The 25,114-nt window shown below is 47.0% G+C and overlaps 1 protein-coding gene and 8 non-coding genes across 9 annotated transcripts; all 9 read left to right on the top strand.

The window, feature by feature from the left end:
• Positions 1–57: 57 nt before the first annotated feature.
• TRNAG-UCC (transfer RNA glycine (anticodon UCC)) lies at positions 58–129 on the top strand. Its single transcript has one exon. It is a non-coding gene; the product is annotated as a tRNA-Gly (tRNA).
• Positions 130–1,435: 1,306 nt separating this feature from the next.
• TRNAG-UCC (transfer RNA glycine (anticodon UCC)) lies at positions 1,436–1,507 on the top strand. Its single transcript has one exon. It is a non-coding gene; the product is annotated as a tRNA-Gly (tRNA).
• Positions 1,508–6,696: 5,189 nt separating this feature from the next.
• Positions 6,697–6,768, top strand: TRNAG-UCC (transfer RNA glycine (anticodon UCC)). The gene has a single exon. It is a non-coding gene; the product is annotated as a tRNA-Gly (tRNA).
• A 965-nt stretch (positions 6,769–7,733) lies between these two features.
• Positions 7,734–7,805, top strand: TRNAR-UCU (transfer RNA arginine (anticodon UCU)). The gene has a single exon. It is a non-coding gene; the product is annotated as a tRNA-Arg (tRNA).
• A 332-nt stretch (positions 7,806–8,137) lies between these two features.
• LOC142563435 (uncharacterized) lies at positions 8,138–12,949 on the top strand. The gene is made up of 2 exons (XM_075673990.1): positions 8,138–9,218; positions 11,898–12,949. Exons 1-2 carry the CDS (start codon positions 8,138–8,140, stop codon positions 12,947–12,949), a joined length of 2,133 nt encoding a protein of 710 aa, XP_075530105.1.
• A 95-nt stretch (positions 12,950–13,044) lies between these two features.
• TRNAG-UCC (transfer RNA glycine (anticodon UCC)) lies at positions 13,045–13,116 on the top strand. Its single transcript has one exon. It is a non-coding gene; the product is annotated as a tRNA-Gly (tRNA).
• Positions 13,117–13,735: 619 nt separating this feature from the next.
• Positions 13,736–13,807, top strand: TRNAG-UCC (transfer RNA glycine (anticodon UCC)). The gene has a single exon. It is a non-coding gene; the product is annotated as a tRNA-Gly (tRNA).
• Positions 13,808–20,380: 6,573 nt separating this feature from the next.
• TRNAG-UCC (transfer RNA glycine (anticodon UCC)) lies at positions 20,381–20,452 on the top strand. The gene has a single exon. It is a non-coding gene; the product is annotated as a tRNA-Gly (tRNA).
• A 3,961-nt stretch (positions 20,453–24,413) lies between these two features.
• TRNAA-UGC (transfer RNA alanine (anticodon UGC)) lies at positions 24,414–24,485 on the top strand. The gene has a single exon. It is a non-coding gene; the product is annotated as a tRNA-Ala (tRNA).
• The last annotated feature ends 629 nt before the right edge of the window (positions 24,486–25,114 follow it).

The raw sequence follows: 25,114 nt of genomic DNA, 5'->3' as shown, positions 1-25,114 counted from the left end.
GGCACTCTTGTTGCAATTAACAACTGAAGTAAGACTGCTTGGAACAACCTAATACACGCGTCGGTGGTATAGTGGTTAGCATAGCTGCCTTCCAAGCAGTTGACCCGGGTTCGATTCCCGGCCAACGCAAATATTTTGTGAACATGCCCACAAATAAGCTCCTCGTATCTATGCGCATTATCGGTTGGCATGTGTGAAATTGACATTACCTTTTATTCGTGGTAAAATCGGCGTTCTATCGTTAGAAAAAAAAGAAATACACTCCTAGATTACCATAATGAGAAGGCAATCCATCCTGTTAAATCCATTCCTTGCACTGGGCGTCATTTTATTCCGCGTGTGTCGACACTCTTATTGCAAATAACAACTGAAGTAAGACTGGTTGGAACAACCTTAAACACGCGTCGGTGGTATAGTGGTTAGCATAGCTGCCTTCCAAGCAGTTGACCCGGGTTCCCTTCACGGACGACGCAAATATTTTGTGCACATGCCCACACATAAGCTCCTCGTATCTATGCACATTATCAGTTGGCATGTGTGAAATTGACCTTTTCTTTTATTCGCGGTAAAAGCGGCGTTCTATCGTTAGAAAAAAAAATACACTCCTAGATTACCATAATGCGATGGCAATGCATCTGCCTGTTAAATCCATTCCGTGAGCTGGGCGTCATTTTATTTCGGCTGTGTCGGCACTCTTGTTGCAAATAACAACTGAAGTAAGACTGCTTGGAACAACCGAAAACACGCGTCGGTGGTATAGTCGTTAGCATAGCTGCCTTTAAGCAGTTCACGCGGGTTCGATTCCCGGGCGACGCAAATATTTTGTGCACATGCCCACACATCACCTCCTTGTATCTCTGCACATTATCAGTTGGCATGTGTGAAATTGACCTTCTCTCTTATTCGTGGCAAAAGCGGCGTTCTATCGTTAGAAAAAAAAGAAATACACTCCTAGATTACCATAATGCGAAGGCAATGCATCTGCCTGTTAAATCCATTCCGTGAGCTGGGCGTAATTTTATTTCGGCTGTGTCGGCACTCTTGTTGCAATTAACAACTGAAGTAAGACTGCTTGGAACAACCTTAAACACGCGTCGGTGGTATAGTGGTTAGCATAGCTGCCTTCCAAGCAGTTGACCCGGGTTCCATTCCCGGACGACGCAAATATTTTGTGCACATGCCCACACATAAGCTCCTCGTATCTATGCACATTATCAGTTGGCATGTGTGAAATTGACCTTTTCTTTTATTCGCGGTAAAAGCGGCGTTCTATCGTTAGAAAAAAAAATACCCTCCTAGATTACCATAATGCGAAGGCAATGCATCCGCCTGTTAAATCCATTCCGTGCACTGGGCGTCATTTTATTTCGGTTGTGTCGACACTGTTGTTGCAATTAACAACTGAAGTAAGACTGCTTGTGACAACCGAAAACACGCGTCGGTGGTATAGTGGTTAGCATAGCTGCCTTCCAAGCAGTTGACCCGGGTTCGATTCCCGGCCGACGCAAATATTTTGTGCACATGCCCACACATAAGCTCCTCGTATCTATGCACATTATCAGTTGGCATGTGCGAAATTGACCTTTTCTTTTATTCGTGGTAAAAGCGGCGTTCTATCGTTAGAAAAAAAAAAGAAATACACTCCTAGATTACCATAATGCGAAGGCAATGCATCTGCCTGTTAAATCCATTCCGTGCGCTGGGCGTCATTTTATTTCGGCTGTGTCGACACTCTTGTTGCAAATAACAACTGAAGTAAGACTGGTTGGAACAACCGAAAACACGCGTCGGTGGTATAATTCCATTTCCGGCCACCGCAGTGAACGGACGCGGAATGCCTTGCTCCGTAGAGGCGGATACAGCGGCCCTCGGCCGTGGCACCAGGTGTACGGATAAGCCTTACCCGGATTATCAAGTTGTTTTGCCTCATCTGCCTTCAGGTACATCAGTTTTGTATACAGTATTTTTGCACGCGGATGTTAAAACCAGGCCGTATCGGGTCGAACACTTTCGAGATGCGCTCGCGCGTCTTGCACTGCTGCCGGAAGTGGTGGCCCTTGGTGCCTTCCAAATGAACCATGTGTGGGCGGTGACCTTCCGTGATGAAGCTTCGAAGAAAAAGATGCTTGCGGCAGAAACATTCAACGTGAAAGACCAGCCCTGTGTCGTTTATGATCCCTGCAACCAAGGCATCAGACTGAAGCTTTATTGGCTGTTGCATTTCGTTCACGACGACGAGGTTCGAGCAGCGTTAGCCCCTTACGGAAGGGTTACAGATATCGTCCGCGAAAAGTGGCGTGTACAGGGATGTAATGATAAAGGGTCCACCACCCGTTTGGTGACACTCTTGCCAAAGCCTGGAATCACAGTTGAAGACTTGCCTCATCAGGTGCGCGTCGCGGAAAACTTAGCGCTCGTGCATGTACCAGGAAGGCCCCCGTTATGCCTCCGGTGCAATGGAACTGGACATATCAGGCGCGAGTGTCGCATACCACGCTGTGCACTCTGCCGACGATTCGGCCACGAAGAACAAGACTGCGTGCGATCCTATGCAGCGGTAACAAGTCCAGTTAAAAGCGACGAGATGGCTGAACACATAATGGACCATGCTGATGCCGATGCAGCATCCCGAGCAACGAGCGAAGAACCGGCGGCAGACAGCACACCCTCTGACGCGTCTCCACTTCAGGAAAACTCCACTGGGCCCGGCGACAGCCAATCTGGCGAGGCAAAGAGCGTGCTGGTTGGGAAGCCGACTAACGACCAAAACGTCAATGAGAGAAAGGACGCGATTTTAGTAAGCGCATCAGTGACTACCGCGAAAGACGAGACCGAAGGCATTGAGGATGTTGAAATGACAGCAGCCGCTAAAGCAGCTGCAAAGAGGCCTCGTGAGGCCACTGACGGATCTCAAGCCTCACCCGAACCATCGAGCAGCGGCGAGCCGTCGCCGAAGACCGCTATAACGAGACGAATGGGCCTCAAACCGAAGCCGAAGATACCGCCTGATAGGCGGTCGGCTTCAACATTGACCCCGACTTAGGGGCGCGAAGTGTGTTCAGCCAGCCTGTCCTCAGTATAAGACGTTACATAGCGGACAAGTAGAATGTGACCTGTGCTGGTTTTTGCTATCACTGCCTGTCCAGATGTGAGTACCGTTCCGTCTGTTTGCTAATCCAAAAAATGGCTGTTAATCTGACATTTCCCCTTTGTGTAGCTACGTTGAATGTGAGGGGTTTGGCATCCCGCAGACGGCAGTGCCAGTTAAGCCGTCTCTTGTTGGAAAATGACATTGACATAATGGCAGTGCAGGAAACCAAAGTAGAAAGCGAAGAGCAAACGCACAGAATGGTCGAACCTTTCAGGGATAGGTATAATGTATGTGTGTCTCATGCTAGAGGCACTTCAGCGGGTTGCATGATACTCGTTCGAAAATGCACCGATATTGTAGCGCACTCTGTAGAGTCCAGTGATGATGGCAGGCTACTATTCATCGACTTTGGCATTTGTGGCCTCCTTTGGCGTGCAATATGTGTGTATGCTCCGAATAACATTAACGAACGTGTAAAATACATAGATAACCTGAGAACATGCATGACGTACGAAAGGAACATAATTTTATTTGGAGACTTTAATTGTGTGTGCAGGCCGCAAGACAGAATCAACAGATTGACTTACCTCGATAGAAGTGCGACACTATTAAACGCGCGTGTAAACGAGCTTGAACTGGACGACGTTGGTTGTATTTTTGACGGTGACGAGCACGTACAGTATACGCACTACCAAGGTGTAAGTCATGCTAGACTAGATCGCATATATGTTCCGGCAGCTGCGATACCACACATTACTACATTCAAAGTAAAGAACGTCACATTTAGCGATCACTGCTTGGTGATAGCTAGACTAGGAACCAAGACAAAAGCGTCAAAGTTTAGTTGGAACTTGTGGAAATTAAATGATACACTGTTGGATGATGAAATTTTTGTTAAAAAAGTAAAGGAAAGGATAGAGGAAATATGTTCGGTTGAATCTTCCAATTTCACAGCGCTTTGGGAGCAATTTAAAAATGAAGTAAAGATTGCGGCGATTGAACGAGCTTGCGTGCGGCGCAGCATTGAAAAACAACAAGAGCAAGAACTTAGGAGCACGTTAGATTATATGATTGCGGTTGAGAGTGCTAACCCTGGACACTTTAGCAAGGAACTACGTGACCTTAAAAGTAAGCTCGAAGTGATAGATGAAAAGAAATATCGTGGAGCGATCGTCAGAGCACGGGCTGAAAGACTATGGCTAGGGGAAACGCCTACTAAGCGGGCACTCGGGGAAGAAAAAAGGCAAGCAGTAAAAAAAGAGATAAAAGAAATAACATATAAAAACGATGTGACGCGCGACAAGGAACTGATAGAGAAAGCGTTTGTTGAATGCTATCGAAAACTGCTAAGCCCAAAAATAAAAGATACAGAAGCCTTTCGAAACGAATTTTTGTCGCTCATGCCAAGAATAGGCGATAAAGTAAGACAAACGCTTGAACGGCCAATTAGTCTGAATGAAGTAAAACAGGCCATTGATGAACTAAGCACTGGCAAAGCACCTGGGCCTGATGGACTAGGGGCTGCCATTTACAAATGCTTCAAGGAAGAACTGGCACAAGCGTTACATCGCGTGATAAATGAGTGCTATGAACAAAAAAGAGCACCTTTATCTTTTAGAAAATGTCATGTAGTACTCATTCCAAAATCGGATGATCCCAGGAAATTGTTGGATGTTGAGGCCTATCGACCTATAAGTCTTACGAATGTAGACTATAAAATATTTACAAAGGTGCTAGCCAAGAGATTGCAGAGCGTTATCACACACCTCGTATTACCTCACCAGACATGTGGCATAAAGGAAGGACAATCTACACAAATATACACACCGCTAGAACTATCCTAGAATGCTGTGACATGACTCAAGATAACATAGCTATGATACAACTGGATCTTCAGAAAGCATTTGATAGAGTTAATCATGACATACTACAGTTATTACTAGAACATTGTAATGTAGGTAGCGTTATGAAGGAGGGCATCAAGATGGTGTATGAAGAGTGTGCAGTAAACCTTATAATTAACAACACCGTAAGTGAAAACATTCCAGTACTGTCAGGTATAAAACAAGGGTGTGCCTGTTCGTCTCTTCTTTTTGCACTTTACTTGGAACCCTTATGTTTAAACATTCGCATAAATAAAATGGTGCATGGTTACTCCTTTTATGCTACTGAAGTAAAAATACTGGCATAGGCCGATGATATAGCTATATTCTGCAAAGACAAAGACAGTATTAAAGAAGCTGTTAAGGAAGCTACATCATTCTGTAGTGCTACCGGAAGTGCCATTAGCTGGGATAAATCTCTGGGCATTTGGCATGGAAATTGGGGGCAAGAGCCGGAGGCGTATGCAAACATGAGATGGACAAGTATTCCTGCTAGATACTTGGGGGTTCCTCTCCAACATTATGGAAATACTGCAGAATACGGGGCAGGAGAGACAGAAAGGCTCAAGGATCAGTCTGAAAAATGGGGAGGGCATAACTTTTCTATGTTTTCCCGCGCTACAGTCTGTAATGTGTTTTTTGTTGCAAAAGTGTTTTACGTACTTCGAGTGTTCAGTATGAGCAGAACTTGTGTCCAAAAATTACACAGAGTGTTTGCCACCTATATATGGAATTCTACCTGGGAACGCACCAGTCGGTTAAACTTGTTCCTTTCGGTGTGACACGGAGGGCTTGGTCTGTGTCATTTATTTTTGAAACAAATAGTTTCAAGGTTTTTCTTTCTGAGAGACCAGAGAGATGTTTTCTTGCGTACTGTTATACACATGAGGTTGTGTAATCATATCCCGGATTATATTGTCTCATCAAATGCAGATACGCGTGGAACACTGAGCAGTTTCTGGAGCGAAATAGTGTCTGCATATCAAGTACTGAAGCCACGGTTTTCCTTAGAATATTTGAGCGCAGTGGCACGTAAACGATTGTACAAAGATCTAAATTGATGTGTTTTTACCAATACCGTTGTACCGCTCCATCTATCAACTAGGACCAGAACGAGACGTATTAAAACGAGTTCGAAAAATGCCAGTAAGAGCGTCATCTAAATCATTCTTTTTCCAACTGCACACGGGCACGCTCGCTGTAACACCGTGGCTTCAAAGCAAAGGTATCTTTGTCCCATGGGGATTACACTGCCTGATATGTCGAAAGGAGGAAACGATAGAACACATCTTTTTGGACTGTCACGATGCTTTTTTCTTGTGGGACATCCTTAAACGGACACTTCAGAAAGATTTGCCAGTAACGCCCTTTGGTATCCGATTCTTGCCATGTGAAGATCCAGATGAAATGCCATGCGACATGTTCATGTTACTGTGTTTGCATAGTGTGTGGAAAACGAGGATGGCGGTCAGAAATGCGGATGTCAACGCAAGATCGGCCATGCAAAACTTCAGTGAGAACTGTGTGTACATACGAGATGTTCTCAAAATCCAGAGGAACCTACCGGATTGGATACCTGTGCTCGATAAGCTGGCTTCTCTGAAGCCATTTTAGCTTCACACTCCAGCCATTAAAGGCTCACGCGTCTTTTATTGTACTTGTAAAATTGTATTTAAGAGTTCTGTTTTTGGAAGTGCCAAACCGGTAATAAAGAAACAAAAAGCGTCGGTGGTATAGTGGTTAGCATAGCTGCCCTCCAAGCAGTTGACCCGGGTTCGATTCCCGGCCGACGCAAATATTTTGTGAACATGCCCACATGTCGGCTCCTCGTATCTATGCACATTATCAGTTGGCATGTGGGAAATTGACCTTTCCTTTTATTCGTGGTAAAAGCGGCGTTGTATCGTTAGAAAAAAAAGAAATACACTCCTAGATTACCATAATGCGAATACCCTGCATCTGCCTAATAAATCCATTCCGTGCACTGGGCGTCATTTTATTCCGGCTGTGTCGACACTCTCGTTACAATTAACAACTGAAGTAAGACTGCTTGGAACAACCGAAAAACACGCGTCGGTGGTATAGTGGTTAGCATAGCTGCCTTTAAGCACTTCACGCGGGTTCGATTATCGGCCGACGCAAATATTTTGTGCACATGCCCACACGTCAGCTCCTTGTATCTCTGCACATTATCAGTTGGCATGTGTGAAATTGACCTTCTCTTTTATTCGTGGTAAAAGCGGCGTTCTATCATTAGAAAAAAAAAAGAAATACACTCCTAGATTACCATAATGAGAAAGCAATCCATCCTGTTAAATCCATTCCGTGCACTGGGCGTCATTTTATTCCGCGTGTGTCGACACTCTCGTTACAATTAACCACTGAAGTAAGACTGCTTGGAACAACTGAAAACACGCGTCGGTGGTATAGTGGTTAGCATAGCTGCCTTTAAGCAGTTCACGCGGGTTCGATTATCGGCCGACGCAAATATTTTGTGCACATGCCCACACGTCAGCTCCTTGTATCTCTGCACATTATCAGTTGGCATGTGTGAAATTGGCCTTCTCTTTTATTCGTGGTAAAAGCGGCGTTCTATCGTTAGAAAAAAAAATAAATACACTCCTAGATTACCATAATGAGAAAGCAATCCATCCTGTTAAATGCATTCCGTGCACTGGGCGTCATTTTATTCCGCGTGTGTCGACACTCTTGTTGCAATTAACAACTTAAGTAAGACTGCTTGGAACAACCGAAAACACGCGTCGGTGGTATAGTGGTTAGCATAGCTGCCTTCTAAGCAGTTGACCCGGGTTCGATTCCCGGCCGACGAAAATATTTTGTGCGCATGCCCACATGTCAGTTCCGTGTATCTCTGCACATTATCAGTTGGCATGTGTGAAATTGGCCTTCTCTTTTATTCGTGGTAAAAGCGGCGTTCTATCGTTAGAAAAAAAAAGAAATACACTTCTAGATTACCATACTGAGAAAGCAATCCATCCTGTTAAATCCATTCCGTGCACTGGGCGTCATTTTATTCCGCGTGTGTCGACACTCTTGTTGCAATTAACAACTTAAGTAAGACTGGTTGGAACAACCGAAAACAGGCGTCGGTGGTATAGAGGGTTTCGGCTTTCTGCCGCGCTAGCGAGCGGACGTGCCGATCATGAGCTCCGTAGGAGCGGCTTCAGCGGCCCAGCAGGGCCGCGGTACCAGGAGTTTTGCCTCAGAAGACCCGGAATACCAAGTTTTGCTGCCTCAATTGCCGACAGGTCGGATAGTTTTAAATACAGTTTTTCTGCATGCGGATGTGCGTGCCAGGCCGTATCGTGTGGAACATTTCCGAGATGCGTTGGCTAGCTTAGGCCTACTTGCTGATGTCATCGCCCTAGGGGCGTATCAGATGAGCCACGTTTGGGCGGTTACTTTCAAGAGCGACGAAGGCGTGAAAAAGCTCTCATGCGCCAAGAACCTCAAGGTGAATGAACATCGGTGCATTGTCGTTGATCCTGCCAATCAGGCCGTGCGGCTGAAGTTGCATTGGATGCTTCATAACGTGTCAGACGAGGATATACGGACAGCCCTGTTACCATTCGGAAAGGTCACGGACGTTTTCCATGAAAAGTGGCGTGTTCAAGGAGTTCAAGATAAAGCATCGTCGACACGGGCGGTGTCCCTGGTTCTGAAGACGGGTATGACCGTAGAAGACCTGCCCCATCAACTTCGTGTAGCTGGTGAGCAGACCCTAGTTGTGGTACCGGGCAGAGCACCCCTTTGCCTGAAGTGCCGAAACACCGGACATGTCCGACGTGACTGCCGCGTCCCGAAATGTGCAGTATGCCGTCGCTACGGCCACCAGGATACGGAATGTGTTAAGACTTACGCATCCGTCGCAGGACCTGCGCTTCGAGAGGACGTGGCTGACCTGTTAATGGATGAGGCTGACGTTGATGAGGCTTCCCGCGTGCTAGTACCACCGGCGGACATAGTTGCAACACCTTATGTGCCGGCTGCTAAAGCCACGAAGGTGGTAAATGTGCTGCCTACGAGCCCGAAAGATGCAGTGCAAAGGGCACGCGACGAAGGAGCCAAAGAAGAATCAGCCGCAAAATCCGCCACTGCCGAGGAGGCCGCCACGGAGCACGGACCGGCAACTCCCTTGATGGACGTCGAAGAATCGAGTGCAAGCAATGTGGCTATGAAAAGAGCGAGGGACTCGACCGGCAACCTGGACGGCAGCCTGGACGGCAACCTTGACAACGGGGCCAAAGACGAGCCGCCGCCAAAAGCGCAGGCGGGTCGTCGTGTGCCCGTGCGCCCGAAGCCAAACATCCCGCCGGACAGACGGCCGGCGGCAAAACCGCCTAAGTAGGACTCGGCGCCTACTGGGGCGCCCGGACTAACGTCGTGAAGAGATGGCGTCCTTTTTGGAATCGGGCTTCGCGTACGCTCTAAAGGTACGCGTGTGGATCGAGCGGTTTTCAGTGCAAAAGTTATGCATGCAAATTTTTCTACAGTGTGTCTGGATCGCTTGTTCTTCAGCGACACCGTGCGATCGGCTTGCTTTTGCAGATAAATGGCGGTGAAACTAGAGAGAGCACTGAGAGTTGCCACGTTAAATGTCCGTGGCCTTGGAGCGCGAAGGAGGCAGTATCAACTTAGCCGCTTGTGTATGGAGAAGGAACTCGATGTAGTTGCCTTACAAGAAACTAAGGTCGAAACCCAAGAGCAGACCGATCGCATGGTGACGCCTTTCACGGCGCATTACAATGTGTGCGTGTGCCATGCGAATGGCACATCAGGCGGATGTGCGTTGTTAAGACGGAAGAGTGCTGGTATTATTGAAGAAAGTGTAACTGTTTCTGAAACTGGCCGCTTGCTTATTGTAGATTTTTCTTTTTCTCACGATTTATGGCGGCTCGTATGCGTTTATGCGCCAAACAATGTGAATGATCGATTTTTGTTTTTTGAATGTATCGAGCAATATCTAAAATGTGATCGCTTTGTCATATTACTTGGTGATTTTAACTGTGTGTGTTCTCCGGAAGACCGACTAAAAAGGGAAAGGGTTCGCGATAAAAGTGCTCTCCTTTTGAGCAGACTAATTGAAGACCACAACTTAGAAGATGTGGGCCTAGTCCTCACTGATGGTATGATTCTGCAGTACACGCACATTCAGCGAAATAGCCGAGCAAGGCTGGACAGAGTGTATGTTTCTGACGACTTGATCACCCTTTGTAATAGTTATAACGTCGCACCGCAATCGTTCACGGACCATAGCCTGGTAAGCTTCTCGATTGGGGAAAAAGTTAAAAGAACACGATTCAACTGGAACATGTGGAAATTCAACGAAAAGCTTCTTGATGATGAACCATTTGTGCGCAGAGTTAAGGAAAAGATAACAGAGTTGATGACAAATGAGGGTGAATATTTTACTGCCACATGGGAGGAATTTAAGATTCAAGTTAAGTTCATTGCAATAGAAAGAGGAAGCAGCCTTCAGCACGATAAATTACAGAAACAAAGAGAGCTGCAAAGACAGCTAGAATATCTGTCAAGCGCACAAAATGCGGGTCACGATCTATTAGCTGAAAACGTAAAGAAAGTAAGACACGAGCTTGAAGTTATCGACGCCGAGCGATACAAAGCAGCAGTTATACGCGCTAGAAGCGAACGCCTATGGATGGGTGAGATACCAAACAAACGGGCAATGAGCGATGAAAAGCGTCACGCGTCAAGAAATGAGATCCAACAGATACGTCTTCAAAACGAGGTGACGTCAGACGCTTCGTCGATTGAGAAAGCTTTTGTGGAACACTATCGCGAATTGTTCGGCAATGTGACTCCTTCTGGACTGGCCTTCGAGAGTGAATTCATGAGCGAGATGCCAAGGTTGGATGACGACGTTAGAGAAAGTCTTGAGAGACCAATAGCTGTGTCCGAGATTGAAAGGGCGATAGAAGAACTGCCATCAGGCAAATCGCCAGGGCCGGACGGCCTAGGCGCCGCTTTTTACAAGGCATTCAGTCAGGAGTTTGCGTGTATATTGCACCGACTACTCTCAGAGGCATATGAATTTAAAAAAGTACCACCCTCATTCCAGACTTCGCACATAGTATTAATTCCGAAAACCGATGAACGGGAAAAGCTCCTTTCAGTAAGTTCATACAGACCGATAAGTCTGACCAACACAGATTACAAAATATTTATGAAAGTACTGGCTCGACGATTTCAAAGCGTGATTCAGCAGCTTGTAGGGCCACACCAGACGTGTGGCATTAAAGGCCGCACCATTTTCACGAACACCCACATTGCAAGGAATGTGCTTGAATGTTGCGATGCCATTGGGGGTCGGGTGGCCATGTTGCAGCTAGACCTTGCGAAGGCGTTCGACCGGGTGTCACATGAGGTGCTTTTCGCTATACTGCAGTACTGTAATGTTGGGAGCGTCATTGTAGATGGCGTTAAAATGGCTTATGAAGACTGTTACATGCAGCTTATAGTTAATAAGTGTCTTAGTTCGCGGGTGCCACTCCTCTCGTCTGTACGGCAAGGCTGTCCCTTGTCTCCCTTGCTTTTTGCCCTGTACCTCGAACCCTTTTGTATGGCAGTCATACGGAATGAAAACATTCGTGGTTTTAGGCTGCACGCCGCAGAAGTTAAAATGCTAGCTTATGCAGATGAGGTCGCCGTCTTTTGTGAAGACAGGGAAAGCGTGGTCGAGGCTGTCCGCCTTGCAAGATCCTTTTGTAGGTACACTGGTGCCCAGATAAACTTCGAAAAAAGTGTTGGGATATGGCATGGAAGCTGGGACGCGACACCCACAAAATTCGCCGGTATGCAGTGGACTACAGTGTCTCCACTGTATCTAGGAGTGCCCCTTGAGCACTATCGGGACTCGACACAGTTGTGGACCGGCCAAATAGAATCAATGAAAGAAAAGATAGAAGGATGGCAGGGCCGGGGATTGTCAGTGTTTGCACGTGCTTCAGCTTGCAATATATTTTTAATTGCCAAAGTTTGGTACATACTGCAAGTAATGTTCATGTCCGGTGTAAACGTTCAAAAAATGCATCGAGTGTTTGCTACCTTCATCTGGAACTCCACTTGGGAGCGATCCAGTCGAACAAATCATTTTCGCACAGTTCGTAATGGGGGCCTTGGGCTCTCACACTTGTTCATTAGACAGATCGTATCGCGGTTCATCTTCCTGCGAGATGAAAGAAATGTTTTCCTCCGTACGGTCATTCAGGCGAAAATGGCAACAGAACTGCCTGAATTTGTTGTGTCCACATCTAGTGCTATCACTAGAGCGACTGGGTACTATCGTGAAGTCGTTGCATCTTTTAGAATACTCTGCGCACGTTTTTCGCTGGAGTACTTGTGTTCAGTGAGAAGAAAGAAACTGTACGCAGATTTAGTTGACAGTATGTTACCTATCCCACTGTATAGGAGTGTTTACTGTGGAGGCCCAGGAAAAGATGTGCTGAAACGAGTCAAAAGGATGCCTGTAAGACCTGCTGCGAAAACTTTCTTTTTCCACCTACACACGAACACCCTCCCCGTTAAAGTATGGCTAGAACAGAAAGGAATATTCGTACCCTGGACTACCGATTGCCGGCTGTGTAAAAAGCCTGAAACAATTGAACACGCCTTCATTGAGTGTTGGGACGCTGTCTTTCACTGGGACATCTTGCAGCGCACTCTTAAAAAAGAACTCCCCATAAACCCCTATGGAATTCGGTTCCTTCCAGTTCAAAGCGATGACGGGCCACCGTTCGACATGTTCATGTTGCTGGGTCTCCACAGTTTGTGGAAAACAAGAATGGCTGTACGTCATGCTGATGTGAATGTGTGCTCTGCGCGAGAGAACTTCATTGAAAGTATGTCACTATTACGAGAAGTGTATCATGCACAAAGCGAAACCCCAGACTGGGTTAGCATCCTTGATGAGCTGGTGTGCCTCAAGAAATTTTAGCGACCATCCCACCTGATGTGATGTGGGTGCACTGTGTATATGGATTTGTTTTTTTTTGTGTGTTAATGTCTAAGCAGGCAATAAAGAAAAAAAAAGCGACGGTGGTATAGTGGTTAGCATAGCTGCCTTCCAAGCAGTTGACCCGGGTTCGATTCCCGGCCGACGCAAATATTTTGTGCACATGCCCACATGTCAGCTCCTCGTATCTATGCACATTATCAGTTGGCATGTGTGAAATTGACCTTTTCTTTTATTCGTGGTAAAAGCGGCGTTCTATCGTTAGAAAAAAAAGAAATACACTCCTTGATTACCATAATGCGAAGACCCTGCATCTGCCTAATAAATCCATTCCGTGCACTGGGCGTCATTTTATTCCGGCTGTGTCGACACTCTCGATACAATTAACAACTGAAGTAAGACTACTTGGAACAACTGAAAACACGCGTCGGTGGTATAGTGGTTAGCTAGCTGCCTTTAAGCAGTTCATGCGGGTTCGATTATCGGCCGACGCAAATATTTTGTGCACATGCCCACTCGTCAGCTCCTTGTATCTCTGCACATTATCAGTTGGCATGTGTGAAATTGACCTTCTCTTTTATTCGTGGTAAAAGCGGCGTTCTATCGGTAGAAAAAAAAAAGAAATACACTCCTAGATTACCATAATGAGAAGGCAATCCATCCTGTTAAATCCATTCCGTGCACTGGGCGTCATTTTATTCCGGGTGTGTCGACACTCTCGTTGCAATTAACAACTTAAGTAAGACTGCTTGGAACAACCGAAAACAGGCGTCGGTGGTATAGTGGTTAGCACAGCTGCCTTCCAAGCAGTTGACCCGGGTTCGATTCCCGGCCGTCGCAAATATTTTGTGCACATGCCCGCATGTCAGCTCCTCGTATCTATGCACATTATCAGTTGGCATGTGGGAAATTGACCTTTCCTTTTATTCGTGGTAAAAGCGGCGTTCTATCGTTAGAAAAAAAATGAAATACGCTCCTAGATTACCATAATGCGAAGGCAATGCATCTGCCTGTTAAATCCATTCCGTGCGCTGGGCGTCATTTTATTCCGGCTGTGTCGACACTCTTGTTGCAAATAACAACTGAAGTAAGACTGCTTGGAACAACCGAAAACACGCGTCGGTGGTATAGTGCTTAGCATAGCTGCCTTCCAAGCAGTTGACCCGGGTTCGGTTCCCGGTCGACGCGAATATTTTGTGCACATGCCCACACATAAGCTCCTCGTATCTATGCACATTATCAGTTGGCATGTGTGAAATTGACCTTTTCTTTTATTCGTGGTAAAAACGGCGTTCTATCGTTAGAAAAAGAGAAATACACTCCTGGATTACCATAATTCGAGGACCCTGCATCTGCATAATAAATCCATTCCGTGCACTGGGCGTCATTTTATTCCGGCTGTGTCGACACTCTCGTTACAATTAACAACTGAAGCAAGACTGGTTGGAACAACCGAAAACACGCGTCGGTGGTATAGTGGTTAGCATAGCTGCCTTCCAAGCAGTTGACCCGGGTTGGATTCCCGGCAGACGGAAATATTTTGCGCACATGCCCACACATAAGCTCCTCATATCTATGCACATTATCAGTTGGCATGTGTGAAATTGACCTTTTCTTTTATTCGTGGTAAAAGCGGCGTTCTATCGTTAGAAAAAAAAAGAAATACACTCCTAGATTACCATAATGCGAAGGCAATGCATCTGCCTGTTAAATCCATTCCGTGTGCTCGGTGTCATTTTATTCCGGCTGTGTCGACACTCTTGTTGCAAATAACAACTGAAGTAAGACTGCTTGGAACAACCGAAAACACGCGTCGGTGGTATAGTGGTTAGCCTAGCTGCCTTCCAAGCAGTTGACCCGGGTTCGATTCACGGCCGACGCAAATATTTTGTGCACATGCCCACACATAAGCTCCTCGTATCTATGCACATTATCAGTTGGCATGTGTGAAATTGACCTTTTCTTTTATTCGTGGTAAAAGCGGCGTTCTATCGTTAGAAAAAAAAAGAAACACACTCCTAGATTACCATAATGCGAAGGCAATGCATCTGCCTGTTAAATCCATTCCGTGCGCTGGGCGTCATTTTATTCCGGCTCTGTCGACACTCTTGCTGCAATAACCAACTGAAGTAAGACTGGTGTGAACAACCGAAAACACGCGTCCGTGGTATACTGGTTAGCATAGCTGCCTTCCAAGCAGTATACCCGGGTTCGATTCCCGGTCGACGCAAATATTTTGTGCACAAGCCCACACATAAGCTCCTCGTATCTATGCACATTATCAGTTGGCATGTGTGAAATTGACCCTTTCTTTTATTCGTGGTAAAAGCGGCGTTCTATCGTTAGAAAAAAAAAAGAAATACACTCCTAGATTACCATAATGCGAAGGCAATGCATCTGCCTGTTAAATCCATTCCGTGCGCTGGGCGTCATTTTATTCCGGCTGTGTCGACACTCTTGTTGCAAATAAAAACAGAAGTAAGACTGGTTGGAACAACCGAAAACACGCGTCGGTGGTATAGTCATTCTGCTTCCGGCAGCCGAGCTGAGCGGTCAGCAGAATCATGGGCTCCAGTGGAGCAGCGACAGCGGCTACTTTTGGCCGCGGAAACAGGCTGAGTGACGATAAGGAATATGCCTTTATTTTGCCGCAACTGCCTAAAGGACAAGTGGTGATTAACACCGTATTTTTGCACTGTGATGTTCGCGCCAGACCTTACAAGTTCGAGGATTTTAGAGACGCCCTACTGCCGACGGGACTCTTGCCTGACGTGGTATGCATAGGGGCGTACCAGATCAACCACGTCTGGGCAGTGACCCTCAGCGAGGCGACTGCCACAAGAAGGATGCTGGACCTTAAGGAACTACAAGTTAAGGGACGACGGTGCGTCATCGTTGACCCGCAGGACCAGCAAGTGTAGATTAGGCTTCACTGGTTGTTGTACGGCGTTGCCGACGAGGACGTCCGGACGGCGTTCGCGGCTTTCGGCAAGGTGGAGGAGGTGAGCCGTGAGCGGTGGCGCGTGGACGGCATGGGGACCAAGACCTCAACGACCAGGACCGTCCTCCTCAAACTGAAGGGCAGCGTGAAGGTTGAGGACCTTCCTCATCAAATCCGCGTCGGCGGCGAGTTGGCCTTGGTCGTCGTTGCCGGTCGACCGATGCAGTGCCTGCGCTGTCACGGCACGGGACACGTCCGCCGAGAGTGCAGAGTCCCCCGCTGTTCCCGGTGCAGACGTTTCGGCCACGTTGACGCGGACTGCGTGAAGTCTTATGCCGCTGTGACAGGCTCACCAGCTATTGACGTGGCGGCAGAGCACGTGATGGACGTGGCCGAGGCGGAGGATGCGGCTAAAGGAACCGGTGACACGGTCTCGACAGCTACAACTAGTGGGTCGACGACTCTGGAAGTGGACGGAAAGGCGGCTGAGGCTACCCAGAAACCGAGTAAGGCGGAACAGGTCGCTACGACTGAGGGGCAGGCGACGGGAAGCGTCAGTGAAGACGCACCTGACGACGCGACCGCAATGCAACAGGACGAGGGCGTCACCGACGACGACCGTACTGGGGCTCTTGCTGCCTCCGTCAAGCGCACCCACGACCAGACGAAGGACCGCGAGGATCGGGCACCCAGCACCAGTGAGGGACCACCGACGAAGACGCCTCATGGGAGGCGGATGCGCTACAAGCCAAAGCCCAATGTACCGCCTGAAAGGAAGCCTGCCGACAAAGCGGCCACGTCTAAGGACACCAACAAACCGGGAGGTCCCGGAGGCGGCTAGCCGATGGCTAGTCGTGAGCGGTAAGCACCATGCTCCGGGCCTACTTTACTTTTCGTTTAGATCAAGATGGCTCAAATACCGTCCCTGAGGATTGCCACATTAAACGTGAGAGGGCTGGCGGCTAGTCGTAGGCAAAGTCAGGTCCTACGTTTGGTCACTGACCACGACATAGACGTACTAGCCGTCCAGGAAACTAAGGTTGAAGGAGAGGAGGAGACCGGGAGCATGGTGCGACGTTTCACGACTAGGTATTTTGCGGTGGTTAGCCATGCTGTAGGCACGGCTGGAGGGTGCGTTCTTCTTGTGAAGAAGCTGCCTGGACTGCAGATTCAGAGCATTTTTTCGTGTCAGTCAGGAAGGATTGTTCTTTGTGATATTGTTATGGGTGATTCAGAGTTCCGCATCATATGCGTATATGCGCCGAATTCAGAAGATGAGCGCGCCCGTTTTTTTTCGAACCTTTCACGATATGTTTGTTGTAATATGCGCGTGATGATGTTAGGGGACTTTAATTGTGTGTTGAGTACTGGAGACAGAGTCAATAATGCAGGTGTGCGTGACCGAAGCAGTGAAGTGTTATCAAATTTAATTAATGAAAATGAACTCGATGATGTTTATGAATGTCTGGAAGGGGGGCGTCAAGTGACTTTTACACGTTTTCAGGGCAGCAGCCATGCGCGTTTGGACCGAATGTACATTTCATTGGATATGATTCCAAGATGCCACGGTTACTGTGTAGTACCAGTGTCGTTTTCAGATCACTGCCTTGTGAAATGTAACGTAGGTATAATGAAAAAGCGACATGTATTTAAGTGGGATATGTGGAAACTGAATGCCTTGTTACTAAATGACCAGCCCTTTTTACAGGTAGTACGGGATGCGATTAATGAAGTTCAATGTGATGCTGCGGGAACAATCGTCGAGAAGTGGGAATGTTTTAAAGAAAAGATTAAAATGAAAGCAATAGAAAGATCCAGTTGTAAAAAATTCGAGAAGGAAATGAAAGAAAAGGGTTTCAGAACACTGCTTGGGCAGCTGCTAACGCTTGAGTGCAAAGAGCCTGGTGCGTACAAAGACGATGTGCGAAACGTCAAAGAAAAACTTGAACTGTTTGACAAGGAACGCTATCAAGGAGCCATCGTGCGAGCACGAGCGGATGCACTCGCGGCAGGGGAGACGCCCACTAAAAGGGCGCTGGGTCTTGAGAAGGCGTATGGACGAAGAAACCATGTTGAGCAGATTTTAGTGAATGGGAATGTCGTTGAAGACAGTGATAGCATTCAGCGCGCCTTCTTTGAGTACTATCACTCGCTCTTCGCATTTCAGGAAGCGAATGTTGAGGGTTTTAAAGCAGGTTTTCTGCATCGCATGCCACGTTTGAGCGATGACGTAAAAAAGCGATTAGAGGAAAAAATAAGGGAGAGAGAAGTCGAAAAGGCAATCGACGATTTGAACTTGGGTAAATCACCGGGACCTGAGGGACTCAGCGCGGGTCTATATAAAGCTTTTAAAAGAGAGCTGGCGCCTTTGCTTGCCCATGTATTTAATGACGCATACGAAAAGAAATCATTACCACCTTCCTTTGGAAAAACGCACACCATTCTAATACCGAAGAGCGATCAAATAGACAAACTCAGATTTGTGTCATCCTACAGACCGATTTCACTAACAAACGTCGATTATAAAATATTTATGAAGGTTTTAGCTAGCAGGCTTCAAGGCGTCATCAAGGAAATAGTCGCAGACCATCAAACTTGTGGCATCAAAGGGCGATCTATTTTTTCAAACATCCATAAGATGCGATGTGTGCTCGAGTGCTGTGACGTCATCGGTGGCCGTGTTGCAGTACTTCAGCTCGACCTAGAGAAAGCGTTCGATTGTGTCGCTCACGTTATTTTGTTTGCCATCTTAGATCATGTTAATGTCGGTTCCATCATCACTGAGGGCGTGGCCTTGGCGTACCAGAACTGCACAACAAGATTAATTGTTAACAAGTGTCTGGGGGCCCCCATTAACATCAGGCGTTCAGTGCGCCAAGGCTGCCCCCTCAGTCCGCTATTATTGGCTATCTACGTAGAAGCAATGTGTGTAGCAATTAATGAAAATGACGGAATACGTGGTTTCAGATTGGCAGCGACCGAAGTGAAGTTGCTCGCATATGCAGATGACATTGCAGTGTGTTGCACTGACAAACCAAGTGTAACGGAAACCATATCTGTAGTACAACATTTCTGCGCCGTAACGGGTAGCAGAGTAAACTGGGGCAAATCGCTAGGCCTGTGGCACGGGGACTGGTTTTCTGCACCCGACTATTTCGCGAACGTGAACTGGGTGAAAACTCCGACCAGGTATCTGGGTGTTCCCCTCGACAGGTATAATAGCAGCGACGAATACTGGAGGAACCAAACCAAGGAACTGAAAGAAAAAGTAGACAAATGGAAAAGTACTAACCTGTCCATTTTTGCAAGAGCGACAATTTGTAACGTGTTTTTTATTACTAAGTTATATACGTCTTGCAAACGCTGTATTGTTCTAGAGTAAATGTGCAAAGGCTGCACAGAGTGTTCGCAGTTTTCATCTGGGGATCAACATGGGAAAGGTGCAGCCGAACAAATTTGTTCAGAAGAGTGAAGGATGGGGGTGTGGGCCTGGCGCATCTTTTTGTTCGTCAAGTTGTAAACCGATTTTTGTTTTTTCGCGATGTTCGCGATCCTTTTCTGCGCGCTGTATGTCAGCTAAGGTTGAGTAACGCTTTGCCGGCACATGTTGTTAGCACGGCAAATTTGACTGGAACTCTGCGTGGTTATTTCAAGGAAGTTGTTGACAGTGTACGCTTCCTTTCTGTTCGTTTTACAAATGATTACCTTTGTGATGTGAAAAGGAAAACATTGTATAGAGATGTATGCGACATTGTTTTCCCAGTGCCCTTATACAGAGCCATATACAGTGGAGGGCCAGGACAGGATGTACTTAAAAGAGTAAAACAGATGCAGGTGCCACCAGGGGTAAAGACCTTCTTTGTTTAAGCTACACACAGGAACGCTCTCCGTGAAGACGTTTCTGGAGGAACGGGGTTGTCTCGTACCTTGGGGGTCGCACTGCTTGATATGCAAGAAGCCCGAAAATATAGATCACGTTTTCCTACATTGCTGGGCGGCAGTTTTCTTCTGGGACGTCCTAAAGCGAACCCTGAAGAAAGAGCTGCCGGTGGACCCCCAAGGTATCAGGTATCTGGCCATTAAAGATGACGACGGGGTTCCCTATGACTTTGTTATGTTAAATGCTCTACACTGTATATGGCGGGCTCGTATGGCAGGGTACCATTGCGATCCTGATGCTAGGCCAGCTCGTGCTTACTTCAAGGAATGTATGTCGCGATTTATTGAAATCCATAAAATACAAGAATGTGTACCGGATTGGCTGTCGAGGCTAGAACCCCTGACAGCCATGAAGCAATTTTAGTATGACAAAGCCAGTCCAATATGGACAGACGGCTTTATTGTGCGGTTTCTTTCCTTACGCACCTTCCGTTTTTTTTTCCTCCTCCAACGGTTGGAATTTGTGATACACAAGTGTGTGCTAACTGTACCGTCTGAGTAATGTCGGAGACCGGCAATAAATAAAAAAAAAAGCGTCGGTGGTATAGTGGTTAGCATAGCTGCCTTCCAAGCAGTTGACCCGGGTTCGATTCCCGGCCGACGCAATTATTTTGTGCACATGCCCACACGTCAGCTCCTCGTATCTATGCACATTATCAGTTGGCATGTGTGAAATTGACCTTTTCTTTTATTCGTGGTAAAAGCGGCGTTCTATCGTTAGAAAAAAAATTACCGACGATTACGCTACTTCCTAATGCGAAATTTGAGCGCAGCAAGTAAGCTGTTTCACCTTTTCGATAGATTGAGGCAAAGAAATCGAGCAACACATGTATGCGCTATCACAGAATTTTTTTTTTATTTTTCACACGTATTCCTTTAACAAAGACTCCACTAGGTAAGCTTCTACTTCGGCGGCACGCACCTCTGGATTCTGACGGCGACGGCGCTGGGCCTCTGCTCTGGCAGCTCGTTTAGCAGCAGCAGCAGCAGCAGCAGCAGACGGAGGATTTCCATCGGTCGTCTCGCTCATGGCTCAGAAAGAACTGGCAGATAATTTCGCAGTGGCGAACGGCAGCGGCAATTTCGGCTCGGGCGGTGCACATATACAGATCCGCCGCCACCGATCTGCCTCTCTCATTGCCACCGCACAGGGCGAACGGCAGCGGCAATTTCGGCTCGGGCGGTGCACATATACAGATCCGCCGCCACCGATCTGGCTCTCTGATTGCCACCGCACAGGGGTTGCATTGGAGGAGGAGCGAAGAAAGGAATTAAGTTCGAGCCGGCGCTTTGACAACCGGAGACTCGCAGGAAGAGGGGGGAGGGGGTCGGCGTGTACACCCAGCGGCAAACGATGGGGGCAGAAGCGCGCGCAGCAAGCGGACAACACGATAAAGGGAGGAAGGAAGAGATAGCAGCGACTGACTGATGCCGCTGACGCCGATAGTGAGTCAACCCCAGCTGCGGAGTTGGTTTCAGGGACAACGCCGCCGATGCCGACACAAAAAATATGATACCCTCGCTTCCGCAGCGCTAAGAACCAGGTCTAGCCGTGGGAAGGTGGTCACGTATTCGTCGAAGTGCCGGGGCCTACGTGAAATAACCGGCGCGTCGGCAACTGAAGAGCACCCTATCCGCCACACAAGAACAGGGGGGGGACCCTTTCCTCCTCTTTCTGCATGGCGGCGACGGTGTTCTTTGCAGTCACGTTATCTTGACTGTCTAGCGGCGTCAGCGGCATCCAGCGGTATCAGTCGGTCGCTGCTAGCGCTGGGGGGATGAAAGGGGGGCGGAGCTGGTTACGAGGCCGACGACAACGCCGACGACGACGCGAAACCCAGGAACGGACGCCAAAGAGCTGCGCTCTAAAAAAAGGAAATACACTCCTAGATTACCATAATGCGAAGGCAATGCATCTGCATGTTAAATCCATTCCGTGCGCTGGGCGTCGTTTTATTCCGGGTGTGTCGACACTCTTGTTGCAAATAACAACTGAAGTAAGACTGGTAGGAGCAACCGAAAACACGCGTTGGTGGTATAGTGGTTAGCATAGCTGCCTTCCAAGCAGTTAACCCAGGTTCCATTCCCGGCCGACGCAAATATTTTGCGCACATGTCCACACGTCAGCTCCTTGTATCTCTGCACATTATCAGTTGGCATGTGTGAAATTGACCTTTTCTTTTATTCGTGGTAAAAGCGGCGTTGTATAGTTAGAAAAAAAAACAGAAATACACTCCTAGATTACCATAATGCGAAGGCAATGCATCTGCCTGTTAATTCCATTCCGTGCGCTGGGCGTCGTTTTATTCCGGGTGTGTCGACACTCTTGTTGCAAATAACAACTGAAGTGAGACTGGTTGGAACAACCGAAAACACGCGTCGGTGGTATAGTACATGCGGTATCAGGAATAGAACAATATTGTCGAATATACACATCGCTAGGAGTATATTGGAATGCTGTGATGCGAACCTCGAATGTGTAGCAATGGTTCAGTTAGACCTAGAAAAAGCTTTTGACAGGGTTGCTCACAGCATACTTCTTGCCCTGCTAAAACACATTAATTTAGGCGAAGTGATTCAGGACGGAGTAGCCATGGCTTATGAGAACTATTCCGCTCACCTTATAATCAATAAAAGACTCAGCGAAAATATACCAGTATTATCCAGTGTGCGCCAGGGGTGCCCTTTGTGGCCCTTACTTTTTGCGATTTTTCTTGAACCTTTCTGTTTGAAGGTACGAGAAAACGAAAACATTCGAGGCTACCGTCTTTTAACTCAGGAAGTAAAAATACTAGCTTACGCAGATGACATCGCACTTTTCTGCATTGACCAAGAGAGCATTCGGGTGGCAGTCAAGGATGCAAGAAAGTTTTGCAGTCTAACGGGGAGTGCCATAAGCTGGCCAAAAAGCTTAGGCTTCTGGCACGGTGAATGGGACAGCCGGCCTGCAGTGTTACAAACAGTACCGTTCACAGATACGCCAACCAGTTATCTTGGTGTTCCTTTGGAATACTATCGCGATACCACGACGCAATGGACTGAACAAACTGAGCGGGCTAAAGCACAAACAACGAAGTGGGGAGGCAAGAATCTGTCAATATTCACGAGAGCCACTGTCTGCAATTTATTTCTTGTCGCTAAAGTGTTTTACATGTTGCGAGTTTTATGTATATCCCGAGTGTGTGTACAAAAGTTGCACAGGGTTTTTGCTATGTTCGTGTGGGGATCAGGATGGGAGCGCACGAGTCGTCTGAAGCTGTTTCACGCTGTGCAGAAAGGAGGGTTGGGTTTGTCGCATTTCTTTTTGAAATAAGTAGTGTCGCGTTTCATGTTCTTGCGTGAGGAAAGCGATTGTTTTTTGCGGTGCGTTATCCAGACGCGATTAGGTGACGCACTGCCAGAACATGTTGTGACGTCGTATGGCATCAGTGGTTGTCCGAGGTTTTTTGTTTGAAGTGATAAGCTCTTTCCGTTTTCTAAAAGTACACTTTTCTTTGGAATACCTGAACAGAGTCGCAAGAAAGCGATTATACCGAGATTTAGTTAATATCATGTGTCCAGTACCAATATACCGTGCAGTATATGCACTGGGGCGTGAGCAGAATGTCTTAAAAAGAGTTAAGAAAATGCCTGTAAGAGCAACAACAAAAACTTTTTTTTTTCATGCTACACACTGGCACGCTTCCTGTCAAGCCATGGCTGCAGGAGAAGGGGATCTTTGTACCCTGGAGTGTGAATTGCCAGATATGTCAGAAACCGGAGACAATGGAGCATATTTTTCTGGAGTGCAGGGACTCAGTCTTCCTTTGGGACATTCTACAAAGGACACTAAAAAAAGAATTTCCTTTAGCACCTATTGGAATCCGTTTTTTACCGTTTGAAGAGACAGAAGGCGTGCCATGTGATATGGTGATGTTACTCTGCATGCACAGCGTGTGGAAAACACGAATGGCGGTGCGTAATGAGGATGTTGACGCAAAACCGGCCAAAGAATATTTGGCTGTAAATGTATTGTACATTCGCGAAGCGTTTAAAGCGCTCAGCGAACCACCTGAGTGGTTAACAGCATTTGAACAGCTTGGAAACATTCACCCTTTTTAAACCAAAATTAATCGACAACGTACACCCGCACATTGAACTGTCTTTTTTGTTTTGTAATCGCAGCGGAGAATAGCTGTGAATCGTGTATTCGTTATAAAACAAGCAATAAAGAAAAAAAAGCGTCGGTGGTATAGTGGTTAGCATAGCTGCCTTCCAAGCAGTTGACCCGGGTTCGATTCCAGGCCGACGCAAATATCTTGTGCACATGCCCACACATAAGCTCCTCGTATCTATGCACATTATCAGTTGGCATGTGTGAAATTGACCTTTTCTTTTATTCGTGGTAAATGCGGCGTTCTATCGTTAGAAAAAAAAGAAATACACTCCTAGATTACCATAATGCGAAGGCAATGCATCTGCCTGTTAAATCCATTCCGTGCGCTGGGCGTCATTTTATCCGGCTGTGTCGACACTCTCGTTGCAAATAACAACTGAAGTAAGACTGGTTGGAACAACCGAAAACACGCGTCGGTGGTATAGTGGTTAGCATAGCTGCCTTGCAAGCAGTTGACCCGGGTTCGATTCCCGGCCGACGCAAATATTTTGTGCACATGCCCAAATGTCAGCTCCTCGTATCTATGCACATTATCAGTTGGCATGTGGGAAATTGACCTTTCCTTTTATTCGTCGTAAAAGCGGCGTTCTATCGTTAGAAAAAAAAAACAAATACACTCCTAGATTACCATAATGTGAAGACCCTGCATCTACCTAATAAATCCATTCCGTGCACTGGGCGTCATTTTTTTCCGGCTGTGTCGACACTCTTGTTGCAATTAACAACTGAAGTAAGACTGCTTGGAACAACCGAAAACACGCGTCGGCGGTATAGTGGTTAGCATAGCTGCCTTTAAGCATTTCACGCGGGTTCCATTCCCCGGCCGACGCAAATATTTTGTGCACATGCCCACACATAAGCTCCTCGTATCTATGCACATTATCAGTTGGCATGTGTGAAATTGACCTTTTCTTTTATTCGTAGTAAAAGCGGCGTTCTATCGTTAGAAAAAAAAGAAATACACTCCTAGATTACCATAATGCGAAGGCAATGCATCTGCCTGTTAAATCCATTCCGTGCGCTGCGCGTCATTTTATTCCGGCTGTGTCGACACTCTTGTTGCAATTAACAACTGAAGTAAGACTGCTTGGAACAACCGAGAACACGCGTC

This window comes from Dermacentor variabilis, chromosome 11 (genome assembly GCF_050947875.1).
Source record: "Dermacentor variabilis isolate Ectoservices chromosome 11, ASM5094787v1, whole genome shotgun sequence".
NCBI lineage: Eukaryota > Metazoa > Arthropoda > Arachnida > Ixodida > Ixodidae > Dermacentor > Dermacentor variabilis.
Note: the sequence above shows the minus strand (reverse complement) of the source record. Positions and strands in the feature narration are given on the sequence as shown.